The following is a 19,628-nucleotide window of genomic DNA, read 5'->3' on the forward strand; positions in this document are numbered from 1 at the left end:
ATTCTAGTAAAAAAAATAGTCAGATGTAAATTTTGAAGGAGAACATTCATATACATAAAAAGGTTCTACATTATTGATAAAAAGTGCATGATAAAGTCAAAAGGGAATCTTTCCAAATATCTTTAAAACTATACGTAAGAGAAGGAAGAGTAGATAAGATTATCTTGATTCTTTATTAAGTGGTTTACAAGCTCGTGGTATTAGAAACCTATGGTAATTGCCCATGGTCATTTCAAGGTAAAAGAAGAACAAAAGGAATGCAAAATCTCTTTATGTGAACAGTAAGTTTTACTTTTATGTGGGGAAAATTAACCGAGGCAAAGGCACATAAGTGGACATATATTTTATATTATACCCCAAAGAGATGAATAGTCACGGTTCACTAGGGTTGTAACTTTTCAAAAAAGAAAAGAAAAGATTATAAATAAAAGATATACAAAGAAAAATTTTATATTATGAAGGGGTATTTTAAAAGAAAAGCTCAAGTCATAAAATTATTGAAAATTTATATAAGTACAAAGTGGGTATTATTATAGAAGGTTACTTAAAAGATCCATATATTAAAGTATATAAAGGTTTAAATCTAAAACTAGAAAGAGACATAAAGATAACAAGTTATAACAAAAGAAGAATACTTTTAAAAGCATTATAATAAATATAAGGAGCAATTTATTTAAATAGTGGAGCTATATTAACTTTTTTTTAAATGGGAAAAAATTATATATATTTTATAAATCAAGAAGGATATTTTTATAAGAGATATAAAAGGTTATACAAGGAAAATAATAATAGTTTATTATAGAGATTAAGAAGGGGTTATCTTGCCCACGGGGCTTTGGATTGACGGTGAATGGGTGCGCTGTCAAGGCACTCCTTGCGATAAGTCACTTGTTCAAATCCCCCGTGGGTATTTAGGTTAGTCCTAACTAGAAAAAAAGAAGGGGTTATCTTTAAAAACTCTAATTTCATCTGTAAAAAGGCAAATGGAGTCTAATTCGAAAATAAAAGAAGGAAGATTCTCCTATAAATGTATTTCAATTGTAGATTTTAGATTAATTACATTAAAAGGGTGTATCCAAAGGAAAGATATTAATATCGTTGTTAATCCAAATATTGAGGATAATTACATTAATATTAATTTGGAAAATCAACTATTAATTCCAGTGTTGCGAAAATCGCGATATTATTGGCAAATCGCGATTTTTTGAGTTTGGCGATATTATCGCCCAATTTTTATGCTAATTTTTTTCTCAAAAAATAGCGATAACTTGAAAAAATCTTTTGGGAAAAAAATATATATATATATATTTTTTTTTCTCTGATTTTTTAATGAGGAGAGGGAGGTGATACAACCTACCCAGGCTACCCCTATCACTAGTAAAGGACGTGGTCTACCTTCTGTAGTTCCTAGTTCTTCAGCTTCTAGAGCACAACAGAGTCCACTGCCAACTCCACCGGCATCTACATCTAGAGGGAAAGAGAAAGCTATTACATTTTCTCGCGAGAGGGGCAGAGGAAATCAGTAGTATTAGACTTTAGTTATTTGATTCATTTCATAGTATATGACATTGTGACTCATGATATGAGATATATTATTATATTTTTTGTTGATATTTTGAGGCTGAGTTGGGACTCAGGAGTCAGGACTTACTATTCAAGACATGATTCACTGTTATGTGTGATGTAGCACTAGAAATGATATAACACATCTTATATATTAGCTCTTTTATCATATCTATGTGTCAATGTATTTATTTTTTGTTGTAGATGCTTTAGATATTAAAAAAGTTGGAAAAAAATGAATATTTTGTATTTTCCGATTTTTTCCCGATTTTTATTGATTTTTACGATTTTTTCCCCTCGTCGATAATATCCCAATAACGATAACTGCAACTCGGATTAATTCTATTGCCAAATATAGGCGAATGAGAAAGTCTTTTTGGCAGAAAAGAATATGAAATTAATGATTTACAATTGACAATTGATCATTATGAGTACATATCTGAATTTTGTGTCATAACAATTCTTAACAAAGAGGTTGACATAATTCTCGGTCAACCTTGGTTCAAGGAATTAGGCACGTTCATTCTAAACACATAAAACAAATTCTTGATGTTCTCGTACAAGAAGAAGATGGTCACGTTCCAAGACATGACAATGAAATCAGAACTAATAATGTCTTCATCGAAAGATCTTAAGTATATTGTGAAACTAATGTTTCAAGAGAATCCATAAATAGTATCAAAGAAGCAGAAAGAGCTTGAAGAAGTCATATCTAACAAAAATAAGGAAAATTCATGTTTGAAGGAGCATAATCAGAAACTACTTACACAAATGAGAAAATATAAAACTAAGAAACACCAGCTAGAACAAGAAAAATATTTTTTTGAAAAGAAACTCAACGAAAGTCTATCGGGAAAAGAAGAGGAAAGTTTATGCTTAATGAACCTTAACCAAAGGTTATTAGAACAAATCAAGTGTTTAAAAGATGAGAAACTTGAAGACCAAAATAAAGTTGATTTAGAAAATGAGGAACTCTTACGTCTCAGAAACCATAATCAAAGTCTACTCACTCAAATTAAGAAACTTAAGGATGATAAGAAATCATTGAAAAACAAATTAAAAGAAGTTATCACAAAAGAAGTGACCAAGTCTTCAATCCAAGTGGAAGAAAGAGGAACACATACCGATCTAGTCAATATCACAACTCAAGAAGAGGACAAACTAGTTGAAGTAAGGATGTACTCAGAAGTTGCAATTCCAACAACAAAAGGTTCAAGTGAAGATTTGGGAAATCAACCATTCAATTTTCATAATTAAAGGAAATCAGACACTTCAAATAAATCAAGAAAATGACAGAAACAAGATAAGGGAAAGTCAAATCACTAGAATCCCTTATCGACATCCGAATCACAAGAATAGACAACTCAATCAAGCTACGTATTTAGAACAAAAACAACAAACTGATGTTCCGAAGAATAGTAATGTCAGTGCAATCGACTCAAGTGATAACAATTCATTACAAGTTTCCAGTCACTACAAGATTCGATAGAAGATTAATTTAGGATGGTCTGATCCCTTCTCAATGCGACAATTTTGTTTGTCACTTCAAGGATCATATCAACTGGTATTGACAAAGATGATTGTCTCGAGATGAGAAGATATTCGCAACAGAAAAAGAGATCAAGCAGAAGACATTCGTCGCAGAAAAAGATATCAAGCCTTTTCATCAACAAGCTTTGAGGACAAAGCTTTTTGAGGAGGAAGGCAATGTTATGAATATAATTTATGTAAAAGTAATAAATACAGATAATAAATATCTCGCTGCCACTGAAATAAAATCCTACATTCATTCTTTCATACAATATTCAATTTACAATTACTCTCCTACGATGGATGTCTTTGTCTTCGAAGTATTTTAAATATTTCCGCTGCGTATATGACTTTTGATCGTTACAGATTACAAGATCATTCCCTCTTTAGGAGCTGAGTTCATCGAAATTGCAGGAGAGCTGAGTTCTTTAATCTATTTCTCTAAGGGACGGGTTAACCATTTTAGAATTTCGTTGTCCAAGAAGGAGGCCGAATCTCACTGATTAAAGGGCCATATTTATCTCTAAATCTGAAGCCCAGCAAGGCCGGATTTTCCCAACACCAAGGGAGCCAAATTGTGCAAGGAATAAGTCGCATATTTCTAGAGGCCAAGTGGATTTTCTTGGTACCGTTCGCTCAGGCCTGCTAATTCAGCTCACTGAAGATTATTCCAGATTAGTTTGCACTGAAGGAGAAGCTGCTTTCTTGAAGAGATGATGATCTGAGGCTGAATCACTGATCCATAGAAGGGCCGAGCTGGTTGAGGTTTTGTGCAAGACCAGTGAGTCAAGTTCAGTGACAAGGGCTGATATATTTCAGATTCAAGTTGGATGAATTGCTGGTTTTTGTGGCCTGATTATGACAGCTGGGTCGAGCTACTATTTTGGGTCTAATTCCTGAAAAAAATATCCCTCACTGTGGCTGATATTTGTCAATAAAAAGGGGATTGATATCTCACCAAGTTCACTGCTAAAGCATAAACCCAAGTTCCTTAATACCAATCTCTGTACTCTTGTTATTACGCTGAACATATGACTGTGTGCCACTGTGATTAATGTGAATGAAATGGCTGTTTATTTCTGATGCGTGTTACAAGTTTTATGGGACTGAGTTATACACCAGAGCCAAGGGTATAGTCTGTTGTAGAAGAGTGCGTGTTGGAACTACCAAAGAGGACTTCAAATCTGATATTTATACTTTTGTAATTAATACCAGTTCCATTATTCTCTGAGCACTGTAACCCTTGTGATTTTGTGAAAGACGTGATAATGTCCCTTGAGATTTCACTGTGACAGATATATGTCTTAATTGGCTGTTTATTTCTGAACTAAAGGATTACTTTTATGTTGTTGTTGTGAACACTTTTGTGCTATCTATATCCTACTGTGAATATTGTTTTGAATTAAATTTATGAAGGGTGTACCTACAGCCAATAACATATAAACTGCTTGTCAAACAACACACTAAAATCCAAGACAAAACTCAGAAAAATTGTGGAGTTCCCAAGGTATTCCTGAAGGGGAACATTACAACCAAGTGCTGTAAAAGTGTTCTTTGCTTGTGTTACGGATGGCTAGATGGTCAACCCTATTAGGTGTGTCCAGCCCCTAAGGGGAGGTGACATGTCATAGATTGACCCTTCAATATATAGGTGCTTTTTTTATAGTGACAATGGGGGGGAAGGATGTCAAGGCAAGGTGCCATGGTCATGGGACTAGCTAATGAAGGTTCATCATTCTGAGTGTATAGGTGTAAGGAAGGAGCAATCGTGGAGGCATGAGTTGCCCCTTTCCTCAGTTTGCTTTTTCCACCCCTTTGGTGCATCTTTTATTTCTTTTTGATAATGCTTTGATTGGGAGCATAGCTCAGGTTTCCAAGCTTGCTTTTAATGATTTAGTTATTATTTACCCATTTATGATGAGTTAGTTTCTCACTCATTAGGGTTGGAAAAGGCAAGGGTTATTTTTTTATGTGGAGCATCAAGTGCTTGGGATCTGGGTGATGGCTAATTAGGGGGTTAGAGCTCATGCCAGGCTTTTGCCCACACACTAATTAATGTCCTAAATACATTCTGCATCTTAACTTTTCTTCCATTGTGGCCATTTTATGCTTTTATCATTCTTTTAGTTGCATCAACCTTCAAGGCAGAATATCTAGGCCACACTCAAGGATAGGGATAAGAGAGTGCCAATCCCAATGAAGCAATGACGGCAAGCCCAAAGAGTGGAGATGAAATTTGGGGAATGACCAGAAGTGGCAAGTATGGAACATCATGGACACGCCACTTCAATCCATGTCTCCCAAATAGTGCCCCTTCTATAACCTTAAGGCATCAGAGGAGATATCATTGGACTAGGGTCAAAAACTAACCTCCCTGGTAAAGTGAGAGAACAGGTTTATAGTCAAGATTGGTCAATTATCTAGATCGCCCCTTAATCCATGTTTGAATGGCCAAAACATTAAATAAAAGCATATGATTGTAAGATGGTTAAAGTACATGCCGAATAGTGACCCACCTTCCTTCAAGAGGAACGTTAGATGGTCAGACGTGTCTGATTGGTTCAAATGGCAGAGGAATATGGCATATCATCATGAACTGAGCAGATTAGGGCTGCTAGCTGGTTGACTATCCAAAGAAGGAGAAAAAATTTCTCCTATCGGGTTAACCACTTTTTGGTGTGTAACAGTGCACAATTAGGTTCATGACATTCCTCAGTAGACACATGGTTGTTCCATATTTTCTGGTTGGTGATTGTGTTTAGCCATGTTTGGATAAGCAATGCTTTAATCAACAGTATCACAAACTCAAGCCTATTTAGTGTGGTCCTTATACCATCATACAATTAGTGTTTCCTAATTCATTAAGTTGGACCTCCCACCTCAACTTGGCATCCATGATTTGGTGAATGCTAGTGAGTTGAAGTTGTATGAGTCACCTCACTTGGAATTATCAGTTTTGGTCACACATTTGGAGGTCATCATTCCATATTTTTAGCCTTCCCCGCTGAAGGTACTCTTTCTTGATGCCCACACCATACCCATTAAGCATCGTCAAATCACCTCGTATTTGGTGTTGCAAAGGCATTTTCTGACTCAAGCCAAGCAGATGCCCTAGACAACATTTGAGCAACACTATCCCCATGCTCAATACTCTTAATCAATGTTGCATTAATTGTTATCGGGATAATATCAGCGCGAGGAAAAAATCGTAATTATCGAGAAATAATCGGAAATAATCGGGAAAAAATCGTTTGATACAAAAATATTCATTTTTTTCCATTTTTTTTTCAATTTTTTTTAATATCTAAACCATCTACAACATAAAATAAATACATTGACACATAAATATGATAAAAGAACTAATATATAAGATGTTTAATATCATTTCTAGTGCTAAAATCACACATCACATTGAATCATGTCCTGAATAGTAAGTCCTGATTTCTGAGTCCCAACTCAACCTCAAAATATCAACAAAAAATATAATAATGTATCTCATCATGTCATAATGTCATATACAATAAAATGAAGAAAATAACTAAAGTCTAATCCTATTGATTTCCTCTGCCCCTCTTGCGAGAAAATGCCACTACTTTCCCTTTCCCTTTAGATGTAGATGCTGGTGTTGGTGGAGTTGGCAGTGGAGTCTGCTATGCTCTAAAAGCTGAAGAACTAGAAGTAGGAGCTATAGGAGGTAGACCACGTCCTCTACTGGTGGCAGGGGTAGCCCGGGCAGGTGGTGTCACCTGGAAACATTACAATCTCCCAATCCTAAAATCCTGAAAACTGATAAGTCTGCTGGATTTTGAATGAAATCTAAAATTCTACTTTCTCCATATGAAATCCAATGAGGCCGAAACCACTCTCAAACATCCTTAGTCATTTCATGGTAATGTTAAAAATTTAAGAATGTCATTTTTACTTAAAGAATTTAACATTACCATGAATAGCATATCAATATTAGGGCCTAGACTTGATCATTAAGCTGCCCCACTCAAAAATTATTTGTTTCTTTAAAACAAAATTGCATTTCGAACATCTAGCATCCCTTCTAAAACCTCGCTGCCCCGATCGCCCGCGATAAAAACGGAAAAAATCGTGATTTTTTCCAAAAAATCAGGTATAAAAAACTGGCGATAATTTTGGATATTACTCGCGATAATATCGGCAGCGGGAAATTATCACAATAAAACGATAATATCGCGATATTATCGCGATTTTAACAACACTGCTCTTAATTAGAGATTGAGGATGATTCCCTCTCACTAGGATTGAATTAATGAGACTTTGTTTAGTGAGCATGTGAGAACATGTATTATATTCGTACTTTTATATGTATACTTTAGTACACTTTGTAGTTTATATCTCTCTTTTGGGTGACTATCTAAATTGATCACTTGAACACTTTACTGTTCTTATTTGAGACATGGTCAACTTTGATCACTCTCCCCACAGTCTTGTACTCTCTATCTAGTAATAAAAATGAGTGTACAGGTGTTGAGTTTGGCGATATTGTCTCTTCAATATTTTCTCTGTAGTATTTTCCTTTTTTTTTAAATAATACTTGTTATATTCACATAAATATATTTACATTATCAAAGAGAAAAAACCAAGTTTGAAGGGTGTATACAGTGGCACTTATATCCTCTTCCTCAATGCTACTAAAGCAGAAATAAAGTCAGAATATGCATGAGGTTCTAACAATTTGGCATCTTTGGTAAGCAAAAAGCCTTTTGCTAACAATGGCATGCAAACCTCATCTCTCCACAGTTCAAAGCACTGATAACAAATTTTCCAAGGGACAAACAAAGCAGAGATCCTCCTCAAATGCTAAACTGTACTTAAAAAAAGTGAATTAAAACCTTGGAGTCACCAAACAAAACTAGATGCCAATGCACTTTCCCTTGAAGAAGAGTCTTCTTCAAATGTTAACATCAGCTGGCAAATTGCATTCCCACAACATATGCTCTATTTTCTTGGACTGATTATAGATAGGTGTAGACGATAAAAAAGACACCTTTTCGTCAGCTGAGCCTTGGAAGAATGGCCCTGATAGATAACCAGCCATGCAAACACGTGACTTATAAGGCACCCACACTGACCAGACACTAATTTTTTTTATTTAACTTCTTCCTATTGTTAGTATTGTTCTCATATCAGGTTGTCTACTTAAACTGGCCAATAACAAAATCTTACTTTCATAGTCTGTTCAATCTCCAAATATAATTTATCCTTTAACCAATTTGTTTTGCCATTTTCCCTAACGATCACTATGAATGGACATGCATCATATCTTATGTTCACTACTTTTTAAAATTTCCTTTCTTATTGGAGAGCTTTAGAGAAGAAAATAATTATATAATTAGATTTGACATCCGTATATTAAGTTATTAACCAATTTGTATATTTCAGGAGAAGAAAAGAATGGGATTACTATGAACCTAATGTTAAAGTATTATCTAATGAAGAAGCAGAAGCACTTGATGCTAGAGAAGAACGAAATGCCCGGTATGGTATCTATCTCTATTTTATGGAAATGTTTAATAAAATAACTGGGCTGAGTTATGTGTTTGTTCTGAAGCAAGCTCATTCTTCTTGAGATTGATTTGATGAGTACAAGAACTCTATATTGCAGACTAAAAAGAAAATTGGATGACAAAGATGATGGCTACTCAATGCGTTATATGCGTGTCTAGCAAATCTATTGGTGATGACAATCACGGGGTTCTTTCACAAACATCCCGAAGTCTTCCAATATTGTGAAATCTCAAACAGTGCAACTGCAAAATATTTGTCTGCATCCTACAAGGTCCACCGTATTAGTTGGCCTGCTGATTCAAAAAAGTGTTTCCCTACTACGTTTTCCTACACTAAGCTATTTTTATCAATGACAACTCAATGACTTCTGTAAGATAGCTGTTTCTTCAATATTGCTCGTCTCTTTACCATCGAATGACAATTTTTATTATTTTGTTTGAAGCAGAAGCTTAAAAATATTAATGAAACCAGCATGGCTTGACTGGGTCCATGTCTATTGAAAAATTCATCATGCGTGCTTGTTTACCAAGGATATAGCTCTATAGCTCTATTTTGATTGCTGTGACTTGGCATTTATTGACTTTCAACTTAGTGAAGTCTGTCTTTGAAGGGGTATAGTGATGAAAATCACGGATTTTTTTCACAAACATCTCGAAGTCTTCCGATATTGTGAAATCTGAAACAGTGCAAGTGCAAAACATTTGTTTTCATCCTACAAGATCCACCATATTAGTTGGCCCACTGATTCAAAAAAGAGTTGCCCTACTGCGTTTGCCTACACTATGGTATTCTATGCTATTTCTATCACTGACAGCTCAATGACTTTTGTAAGATAGCTGTTTTAGATAGCTGTTTAGTTGTAAGCATGCTTGTTTTCACCAATGTTCCACCGAGTTTCTTGAACGGGAAACGTGAGAGCAGAGATATGCATAAGGGGAACGTGAACCTATATAAGCAACTTCAAAATTTAGGGAAATTTTGGGGAAGTGAGAGTCCTAAAAATAATTAAAAATGTAATATATAAAAATAAAAATCTCAAAAATATGTCAATAACTAAGTTAGTAAATAGTAAATCTTAATAATTACGAAATGTACATTTAAATATGGTCATTTCGAATTAGACTATTATGAATCATAATTATTATTTGACATCTCTGCAATCATCAATGTAAAATTGTAAACCGAAAAGTAAATTACTAAATTGAATCCATAATTTGAGATTATGCAATGTTCTATCTAAATTCATCATTTGGCAATGACCATTAATATTATGCAAGGTACATCTAAATTAAATTAATCATTTGACAATTGAAATTACACAATGCACATCGAAAGCCAATTCAAAAGCCATAGACTATTAAACTAAAAGTAAACATAGAAAGCAATGAAATACTAGTAAATTTCTTAAAAAGTACTAAATAATAAATCACAATTCCAATCTAATCGCTCCAAGTCACACAATGAAAATTGCAACTCCAATCTGGCAGCTCTAAGTCAAAATGAAAATTGCAACTCCAAATGTCTCAGGCCCCCAGTCGATAGTAAATCTGAATCACAACAAATTGTTGATGGAAAACGTTGAACGACAGTAGAAGGAAAATATCCGGTGGCAAGGTAAAATCGTAGGGTTAATGAGAAATGTGAATGATTATGTTTTAAAGTTCTAATTTATCCTTTAGTTTTCACTTCCATTTTTTTAATTATATTAAAATTTGTATTTTTTTATGTTTTTAATTGTTATTAGCAAAAAAATTAGGGGGGATGCAGGGGATGCTTTTGTCACTAGAAAAAAGTCCCCCCAATGTTTCCCCAAGTTTTCCCAAAAAAGGGGACATGGGGAAACATTTCCCCAGGAGTTTCCCCAGCCTGAGAGCATGGGGGGCAGAGAAGCGTGTCGCCCACTTTGGGGGGCACGACCCCTTGGAACACTGGTTTTCACTTGCCCTACCCCTGCTCAATGCCCTTGAAAAAGGATAAGTGTTGCAATGTTATACTAGTAGTTTAAAATGTAGTCAACCTTGCCACACCACATCAAGTATTGTACTAACATCTGTAATGAACATGAATATATAAATATACATAAATTAATGCGGCCATATAAATTAAATGGCTGGTAAATGCCAATAGGCATCAAAAGACTTATTTCACGACACATTTCACACTTTTAAAATAAAAATAAAAAATCATAAAAATTAACTAATTTATAACTTTATTATTATTATTATTACTAATTAGCAATGATAAAAATAATTAATAAATAAGTTAAAAATATATACATCAAAAAAAATTGTACAAATCCTTAACCATGGAAATTCATCCCCACTTTATCATGGAGATTCTGTAAATAGACTTTGTTACAATGTCATGGGCCAATACTATGGCTTATCAATATCACATGCCCAAAATACCATAACTTCTTTCATGACACTTCTTTATATGATATATATTTTTTAATTAAAAGGAAAAAATGCATAACTACGTTGGAAATAAATTTCAACCTTCGATTTTTGAATACTAATAAGAATATTTTAGAATATTCCATGGAAGTTAAATCTCAACCATCTACTTAATAATTATTGATAACTAAATTAAAATTCTAAAAATTCTATTCCAAAATTGACATACTTATCAACATTATAAATAATAATAATAACACTAGATGAAGTAATACATCCTCATCAAAAGATACGTATTATCAATCATTGTGAATAATCAATGCTATAAGTACATTGATACATTGACATTTTATTGTAAATCATGTATTATTCCTTATTAAATATATTTTGTTACTTATCCTATGTTGATTTCAATATATTGTTTTTTTTTTAACACGAGATATTCATTATTCAATGAATGAACTTTGTTCATATTTCCATAAATAAATTTTGTTCATCCATTTGGTATCAGAGCTCTTTCTGTTTCAACCTTTGGGCACAGGTTCTCAAACCCTGTGTGATTTGGCTTTTGTTTACCCACATTTTGAGGTCTTTGACCACAATTCAATCTTTGGCCATTTTAGAGCTCAGAAATTCTGTGAAATAAATTATTCTGTTGAACGATCCCAAAAAAGTGACTCGAAAACTCGTCTGTTGCAAAGAAGGTGAATAAACCTTATATATAATCATGATGGGTTTACAAAGGTCACCAATATAAAGCTGCAAATATATAACTGAGTGTGTCCGTATTGTGGAGTTGTTGACATTCATATAGCAACAACGCTACATAAAATTCTTCATAGGGCACTGAATTGGAGGTGACCGTTATAGATTATCTGTGAATAATAAATGTGACATTTTGTAGAGTAATAAAGGACAAGAAGATTCAAGTGTTAAAAATTGGGTTTGATAAAACCTTAGTCGGTTAGTGCACACAATTCGAAAACCGCTAATTCTCGCAGAAGGATTAAAAGAATTGTTGTCTTGCCACCAAATTGCACTTTTCTCTAGCTCAAAACATCTATTCGGGTTAGGTCTGACCATTAACCATCAAATGTCATTGTTGAGCCATTGCACCCTCATTCAAGTGACAAAGCCACCAAGAATCCTTCCTTGCAACCATCGCTCCTAATCCAGGAAAATAGAATAGCATTGTAAAATAAATTTGTGGGGAAGAGGACCATCATTGGAACAACTCCATTCCACAAATAAAGAATATGACAATTGTCAAATTGTCATGTGAATTAAACATAATAAAATTTTATTAATTTAGGAATGGGACAAGTAAGAAGGCTGGTGTCTAAAGTTGATAATACTAATAAGGTTTTAATTTACGCTTTAGAACTAAACCAGATAAGTGATATCACTAAGATATGAAATAGACAAGTCACAAGAAAAGAAAGAAAGTTATTAAAGTGAGGGTTTATTTCAAAATAAAGTACTTCACAAACCTTTACCTTTATTAAATTAATAGTTTGAAGTAAGGAAAAAAATAAAAAATAAAATAGATTTTAATTCAAAAATAATTTTATTATTACATTTAAAGAGAATATTTAAGAAAAAATATTAATATATTTATTATTTAAATGATAAGGAGAATCACATTAATGTTGGCATAGAAAAATTTGTTATTAAATATTGAGATGAAAAGAAAAAGTTAAAACTCAAAAATAGAAAACAAAATAAAATAAATGATTTTATTGAAAATTAATAATTACAATTTAATACTCAAGAGATGTTCATATGGTTTTAAGTTCACCTTATAACGAAAAAGTTTTTAAGATTCTTCAATAAGAAAAATATAATATTGTGCGGTGTTAAAATTAAGTCACTTGGTTGTGCCCTCATTAGAAAACTTGAAGGATGCATTATATGTGCTCCTTCAAAATTGTCAAAATCCAATACAAAAGTTACAAGATCACCTAAAAGAATTTGATGGGGTTATTAATATAGGCAAAGAAAGCTTTTGTCTTGAATTATAGTTAAAACTTGATCACACAAATTAAGAAGGAAAATTGTGTAAAAAATGTTACAACAAGAAACACTGAAGTAACTAACAAAGAATCATGGGTTGATAAAGAAACAATGATTCATTTCATTTAGAGAGACGAGTCATTAAATGTAAAAATATATACCTTGGGAAACATAACCAATAAAGATTCAATCAAAATTTTATCAACTAATAAACCATTAGAAGTATTAAAAAATAAAGGTTCCAAAAAGAAAACACTAGATACAAGGATGTTGTGTGGTCATCGTAATTATAAAAAATATTTTATTATTCAACAAACTCACCTACAATAAAATCAACATAAGAAAGTAAGTGAAGGTCCTATTATATGGAAGATAAGTTCAAGTCTAGAATCTTATCATTTCCCAAATCATAAATGTTTTCACCAATGTTTTGTAAAAAAAATGAATTCGAGCGGTGTGACTCTCACATTTACACAGTTTTCACAATGCTATCTAATTAAGAGTTTTTTATTTTATTGTCATCAATCTTATCTTCAAGAATATAGAATCATAAGAAGGAATCACAAGCTATAACAAAGACAAATTTTCCATAGAATATTTTGAGGAAAAAACATCTTTGAAGAAATAGGGAATATAATCAACATAAATATATATAAATACATCAATAGATAAAATAATGAATAACAGTAAATGAAGTGACACATACTAAATAAAAGACGTGTATTAATCAAGGGACATTATTTATCGACCATTCTGACTAGTAAATGTTATAAGTACACCATCATATAACTTTGTAATTTAATTTAAGAGTCCTTCATTATTAAATATATAATGTTACTTATGCTATATTTTCATTTTTCACATAGGATATCTAGTAAATGAATTTTTTTTATATTTTTGTAATGATGAACTTTATTCATTTAAACATCCATGCCCATCAGTAATCATTAAAAAGGCTCTTAACCACATCACTCAACCACACCCATGCCTGAACATGGTGTTGTATAGGCAATTCTCTCTGTGGACAGAGACGATCCCTCTAGCCCAATAAGTGGGACTAGAAACCTACATGACAATCTACTGGACACTTTCCGAAGTTACAATTGAAATGAGAAATGAAGAAGATGGCCTACCTCGTTCTGATGCTATCACATTCTCCTTTGTTGAAAACCTCAAATCACTTGCGTCACGGATTTAGTCCTGCTACTCACAGCATTTATACACCTGCACAAGCGATCAAGACACAACAAAGCATGCACATACAAATAGCATATTCAAAAGTAACCTACTTAATAGATCAAGGAGCGTTAAGCTAAATAATACATGAGCATACACATTTAGGGAGAATGAACCAGCAATTGTATATTAATAAAATAAAGGAGGAAGCATACAACCAAGCCTTGATGTCAATAGGCTCTTCTTGAATGAATGTCCAAGTCCAAGCTAAGCTCTCCAAGCACTCCTTCTCCAAGCCAAATGAGTAGCATATAGGCACAATCTTAGCATAAGGGTGCAAATAGACAAAGACCAACCATTTGGGAATGGGAGAGGATGAATATATAGGCAGGGAAAAGGAGTTAGGATCTCTCTAAAGATAGCAGAAGGCCCTCATCTCAAGGAGGTAGCTCATAGGGATAAGACCAAGAGGCCAAGATGGGAGAACTCGACCTCATCTATGCCAAACAACCTCCAACTTGCCGCTCTAGAAGCTTCTAGATCACGAAGCTTCTCATCCTCTTTGGGAAAATTTCATTTTAGGGATCATTGTGGGTATACAAGCAAACAAAGCGATGTCATCACGGGTTTGGTATAGTGCAACATGCGACCATCACGGTTTTCAGTCTCATAAGAGAGATGATTCTCAAATTAGGGTTTTAGAGCTATTTTCTTCAGGGGAAGCCCAAGGCATTTTCCAATTAGTGTCTTAGGGAGGATCTGAGCTACATATATGAATGAGTACACTACATGATGGTCATGTTTCAGGCACTTCGGGGTATGTCACAGGGAAGTGCAGGAGGTGTGATAAAATACTGTGTAACAAATGCCCCCTAAAGCATGAAGGCAGAATGGGGAGTGATGGCTCAGATGCTTTACGAGATTTTGCAAAGACAAGAACAAACATTATCAGGAGACCTGCAAATCAAGAACGCATATACATATACATATCTGATATCAAACATGAATCCACGATATGGACATAGCCATCCGGATAATAAGGACTATATGAAAAGATCCATGGTATGGGCACACCCATCCAAATGAGAAGGATCATCTGTAAATCTAAGATCCAAGGTATGGACGCAGTCATGCGATATAGAAGGATCATCATAAATGTAAATTCCCACGGTATGGTCACATTCATCCATGTAATAGAAACATGTGTACAATCATGAATGACACATAACTTCAAGCAACCTGAGTCATATTAGACAAGACTCAGGGTCTTGCGCTCCATCCCAACCTGATCAAAGTACAAATTCTAACATGCGAATGAATGTGTCGAAGCCGAACATGCTAGAAAACCACCTGATTACCGGCCAATGATGTGGACCGTTAACATGCACGACAGAAACCACTAGTAATGACAATGGCTTGCAAGGTACGACAGTACAATTTGTGAATGTGAAAATGAAATTGAAGTCGAACACTCGTGGAATCATCCGATCGAAGGCCAATGATGAAAACGTTTCGTCGGATGCGAAGAACTTGCCATTAAGGCATGCAATCTCTAAGGTATTGAAAGGGAGTTTCTAAGTCATCTTCCTAGATAATGAGTTGAAGTCGACAAGAAGCGACTTGTCAAAGGAGGGCCATGATGAGTCCCATATCATCGACATGAAACAAGAAATAAAGTGGAATGAAATGAATAAGATCCAAGACTGTAATAAAGGGTCAGACAATGTATAGGTAATAGACTGCAGATAGGACTTCTCTTGAACATCGGCGGCACGACTCCGAAGTGTGGAAGCATTTGACTCAACATAGGACTAAAGGTCATGATGACGAAGTGGAAAAGTCAGATGAGAGGCAAAATGGATCACCCAAACCTAGGAGTACAAGTGACTAAGCTAGGATATCTCAAACCCGACACGAGAAACAAAAGAGTGTCATGTTCAAGAGCAACATGTTGCCTATACAAAGGATGTATCATTTTCATTTTTCCCGGCTATTTCTAGCGAGTACCCCAATTATTTTTATCACAAGCTTGAAGGGGATAACATATGCTTGTCATGTAAGTTCATTCTTCGAATGAATCCATCCTAGTAAGTTTTACGAGCCCTAGGAAGGAGAAGCTCAATCTCATCATGGTGACGAGTCTTTCGTCGTAAAATTTTTAACGAGTCCGATGTAAGAATAACTCGGTATCTTTTTCATATTTAGAGAGTTTGAAAAAGAGACGAAAAAGAAAACTCCATCATGTCCCTTTTCGTAATTTGTCTCACGAACCCGAAAAGGTAGAAAACAATATTCGAGAGAACCTCTTGACCATGTCGACCAAGGTGTACCTTTTTCGTAAATAGTCAATCTCAGCCCGAAAAAGGGGTAAATGTATATTGAGACAACGTCAATTCATTTAATTTAATGAGTTTGAAAAGATAAGTACTCAACAATCTTTTCATGTTTCGAGAGTCAGAAAAGAGCTTAAAGATGACTTTAGGGGGGTTCCTTTTTTGTTTGTTTTTAACGAGTACGAAAAAGAGATAAAACAAAAACTCATTGAATCAGTCAATAATAATCACCGTGTCCACCAAAAAGTACTTGTAACTGCACAAGAATAACCACTGATCATTGATATTGAGAAAAATAATAAAATATTAATAAAATAAAGGCAAAAAATGAATTTAAAACTTATAAATAAACCACAAGTCAAAATATTTTTACCATTTCACTGTAGTAAGTTTGAGAGTGCATTGTTGAGATTGCAACAACATGATGGAGCTTAGTGAAAAGAGTCGCCTTCACTAAGTGGGCCCACAGGCAAATTATGGCGCAAGTTCTATTTTTTATCACAGTGTGGATGATCACAGTGTGAGTGATCACAATGTGGGTGACCACTGTGTGGGTGATCAAAGTCTATTTTTACTCTGGCTGCCAAAAATAGAAAAGTCAAATATTATTGTCTCATAATAATATTTGGACTATAAACTTGATCTTATTCTCTTGGAGCACTTCAGTTTGAGCTACAGATGTGGCCCATGCAGCTGTCAGAAGGAAGTATGCTTTTCTTATGAGTCAGTTGAGTTGTTGCATGCATGACTTCAGTTAAAACTCAATCAGTTGAGTTTGGTGGAGTTGATTGTGGAGTTGATGGAGTTGTGTTCAGTTTGACTTGGTTAAACTAGTTGTAATTAGTCTAACTGCAAATAGACTAATGATGAGTTGTTAAACTAATTATTAACTCATAATACAACTATAGAATACATCAGTTAACTCAGTTGCATGTCAGTGCATGTTCAGTTCAGCAGGGACAGGTGTTAGAGAATCAGATTGCTATCAGTTGTGACTATAGTTGTGCATCAGATCTTGCACAATCAAGGGATTGAGTATGCCAATGAGTTTGCTCATGTATTTGCCCAGTTTGTAGCTTATGCTCACGTCTTACACATTGTGAGTGATTCTTTGGAGGTGAAATACGAGTTTGGTAGACCATTCTCATTCATTCTTGAGCAGGTATTGAGCAGTGGAGGCAGGCAAGCAGTGGAATAGATTTGAAGATTAGATCTTAGCTATATTGTGTGTAACAAGTGGAGCTGGTACTGGATTGCTTGTGATAAGCATTGTACTTTGCAATGTTACATGGTCTCAATCATTAATATACAGATAGTGTGGGGTTTTTAGCGAGATGTTTTCCCCGGGATACATACTGTGTTAATGTATGAATGCTCTTGATGTTTTATTGTTATTGATGCTACTATATTGATGATCAACGTAGAGGAGCTTATGTATTATGTATGTATTCCGCAATAGTACATGATCAGGATAATCTCTGTTGAATATGTGTTAAATTATTCAAAATTTCTACATGGTATCATAGCTAGATAATTGTAGAAAAAGTTTCTACATGGTATCGGAGCTGTTGATCATCGAATCTACTATTCAGGAAGTGTTTACATTCTATTTCTTCAGGCAGAGTCTGTAATTGGGCCAGGTAGCCTCTGGATTCATCCTTCCTTTGGAAGGTGAGATATCCGAGGAATTCCCATACAGTCAATCTCTGTACGAGAAATATTGTGTTCTCACGAATCTTAGATCCGAGGCGGTTGAGTTGGTTACTGGTGGAATTCGAATTTGCAGCAGTGTTTTCTTGGTGACAACGCAGCAATGTCTTTCAACGGATTTCGATTGGAGTATGCTCTTGAGGGCAGCTCAAACTATATTGCATGGAAGGACAGGATGGAGGCAGTATTGGATGATAACGAGCTAAAGGAGTTCATAGATACGGATATCCCAAAGCCTACTGATGCTGCTGAGGCGGAAGTTTGGCAAAAGAAGACCGCAAAATGTCGAAGGATTCTGTTGGAGGTCGTGAAGGATCACATTGTGTCCAACCTCCATGGAAAGGATACTCCATATTTGATGTGGAAATCATTAACAGAATTATTCCAAAGCAAGAGCGATCAAAGGAAGCTGGCGCTCAAAGATAAACTCAGAAACATCAAATGCGAGAAGGGTGACAGTATTCCCAAGTATCTCATGAAGTTCACTCAGTGTCGAGATGAGCTGGGAAGTGTGGGGGTTACTGTCGATGATGAGGACTTGGTGAGCTTGGCTCTCCTTGGTCTTCCGAAGAGTTGGCATTCCTATCAGGACTCTGTCAATGGTCGGGAGAAATTGCCAGGATGGGAAAGACTATGGTCAGATCTTGTGCAGGAGGAGATCAGGCGGAGTACCAGGGACGGATCTTTGTCAAAGGGAGTTGATGAAGAGAATTGTGGTTTGGCTGCCAAAGCAAAGAAAGGGAAGAGCAAGAAAGCTTCTCAGTCTGGTGCGAAAGGCAAGAAGCAGGGTATGTCCAAGGTGAAGTGTTTTCACTGTCACCAGCACGGACACTATGCCACTAATTGTCCGCAGAAGAAGAATAACAAGCAGGCTGTTGGATCTTCAGCAGGAGAGGCTCTAGCCTCACAGTTTGAGCTTGATTTTTCATTGATCGCATGCTTGGTTTCAAGTGTGATGGGATCAGTGTGGTTCTTGGACAGTGGTGCGTCTTTTCACATGACGGGAGATAGAGATTTGTTCTCTGATCTGGAGGACAAAGATCTTGGAGTGCACATTGAGATGGGCGATGATGGTAGATACAGTGCGACCGGTATCGGTACCATTTCCTTTGAGAGGGAGTCTGGTAAACCCTTCGTATTAAAGGAAGTCATGCATGTTCTAGGATTGACGAAGAATCTCATCTCAGTGGCGATGTTAGAAGACAAGGGGTATGATGTTGTTTTCAGCGAGGGAAAGGCTTTCCTGCGCAGCAAGACAACTGGTGAGACCCGGAAGATAGGGGTTCGAGTGAGGAACCTTTATCAGTTGCATGTAGATGGATGCGCAGCAATGGCAGGCAAGGTAGAAGGATTGGTGAGTCGGGATGAT

The 19,628-nt window shown here is 35.2% G+C and overlaps 1 protein-coding gene across 1 annotated transcript in view; it reads left to right on the forward strand.

Annotated features, from left to right (window-relative positions):
- BSH (transcription regulatory protein SNF5, putative (BSH)) overlaps positions 1-9,137 on the forward strand; it is a 424,444-nt gene extending 415,307 nt beyond the window's left edge. The window contains exons 13-14 of the mRNA XM_089380810.1: positions 8,506-8,601; positions 8,729-9,137. Coding sequence (XP_089236936.1) covers positions 8,506-8,601; positions 8,729-8,789 — 157 coding nt within the window. The 3' untranslated portion in view covers positions 8,790-9,137. The remainder of the gene's footprint in view (positions 1-8,505; positions 8,602-8,728) is intronic.
- Positions 9,138-19,628: the final 10,491 nt, after the last annotated feature.

Source organism: Pinus tabuliformis, chromosome J (assembly GCF_031772625.1).
Source record: "Pinus tabuliformis cultivar Carrire ecotype Pingquan chromosome J, CPIR1, whole genome shotgun sequence".
NCBI classification, from domain to species: domain Eukaryota; kingdom Viridiplantae; phylum Streptophyta; class Pinopsida; order Pinales; family Pinaceae; genus Pinus; species Pinus tabuliformis.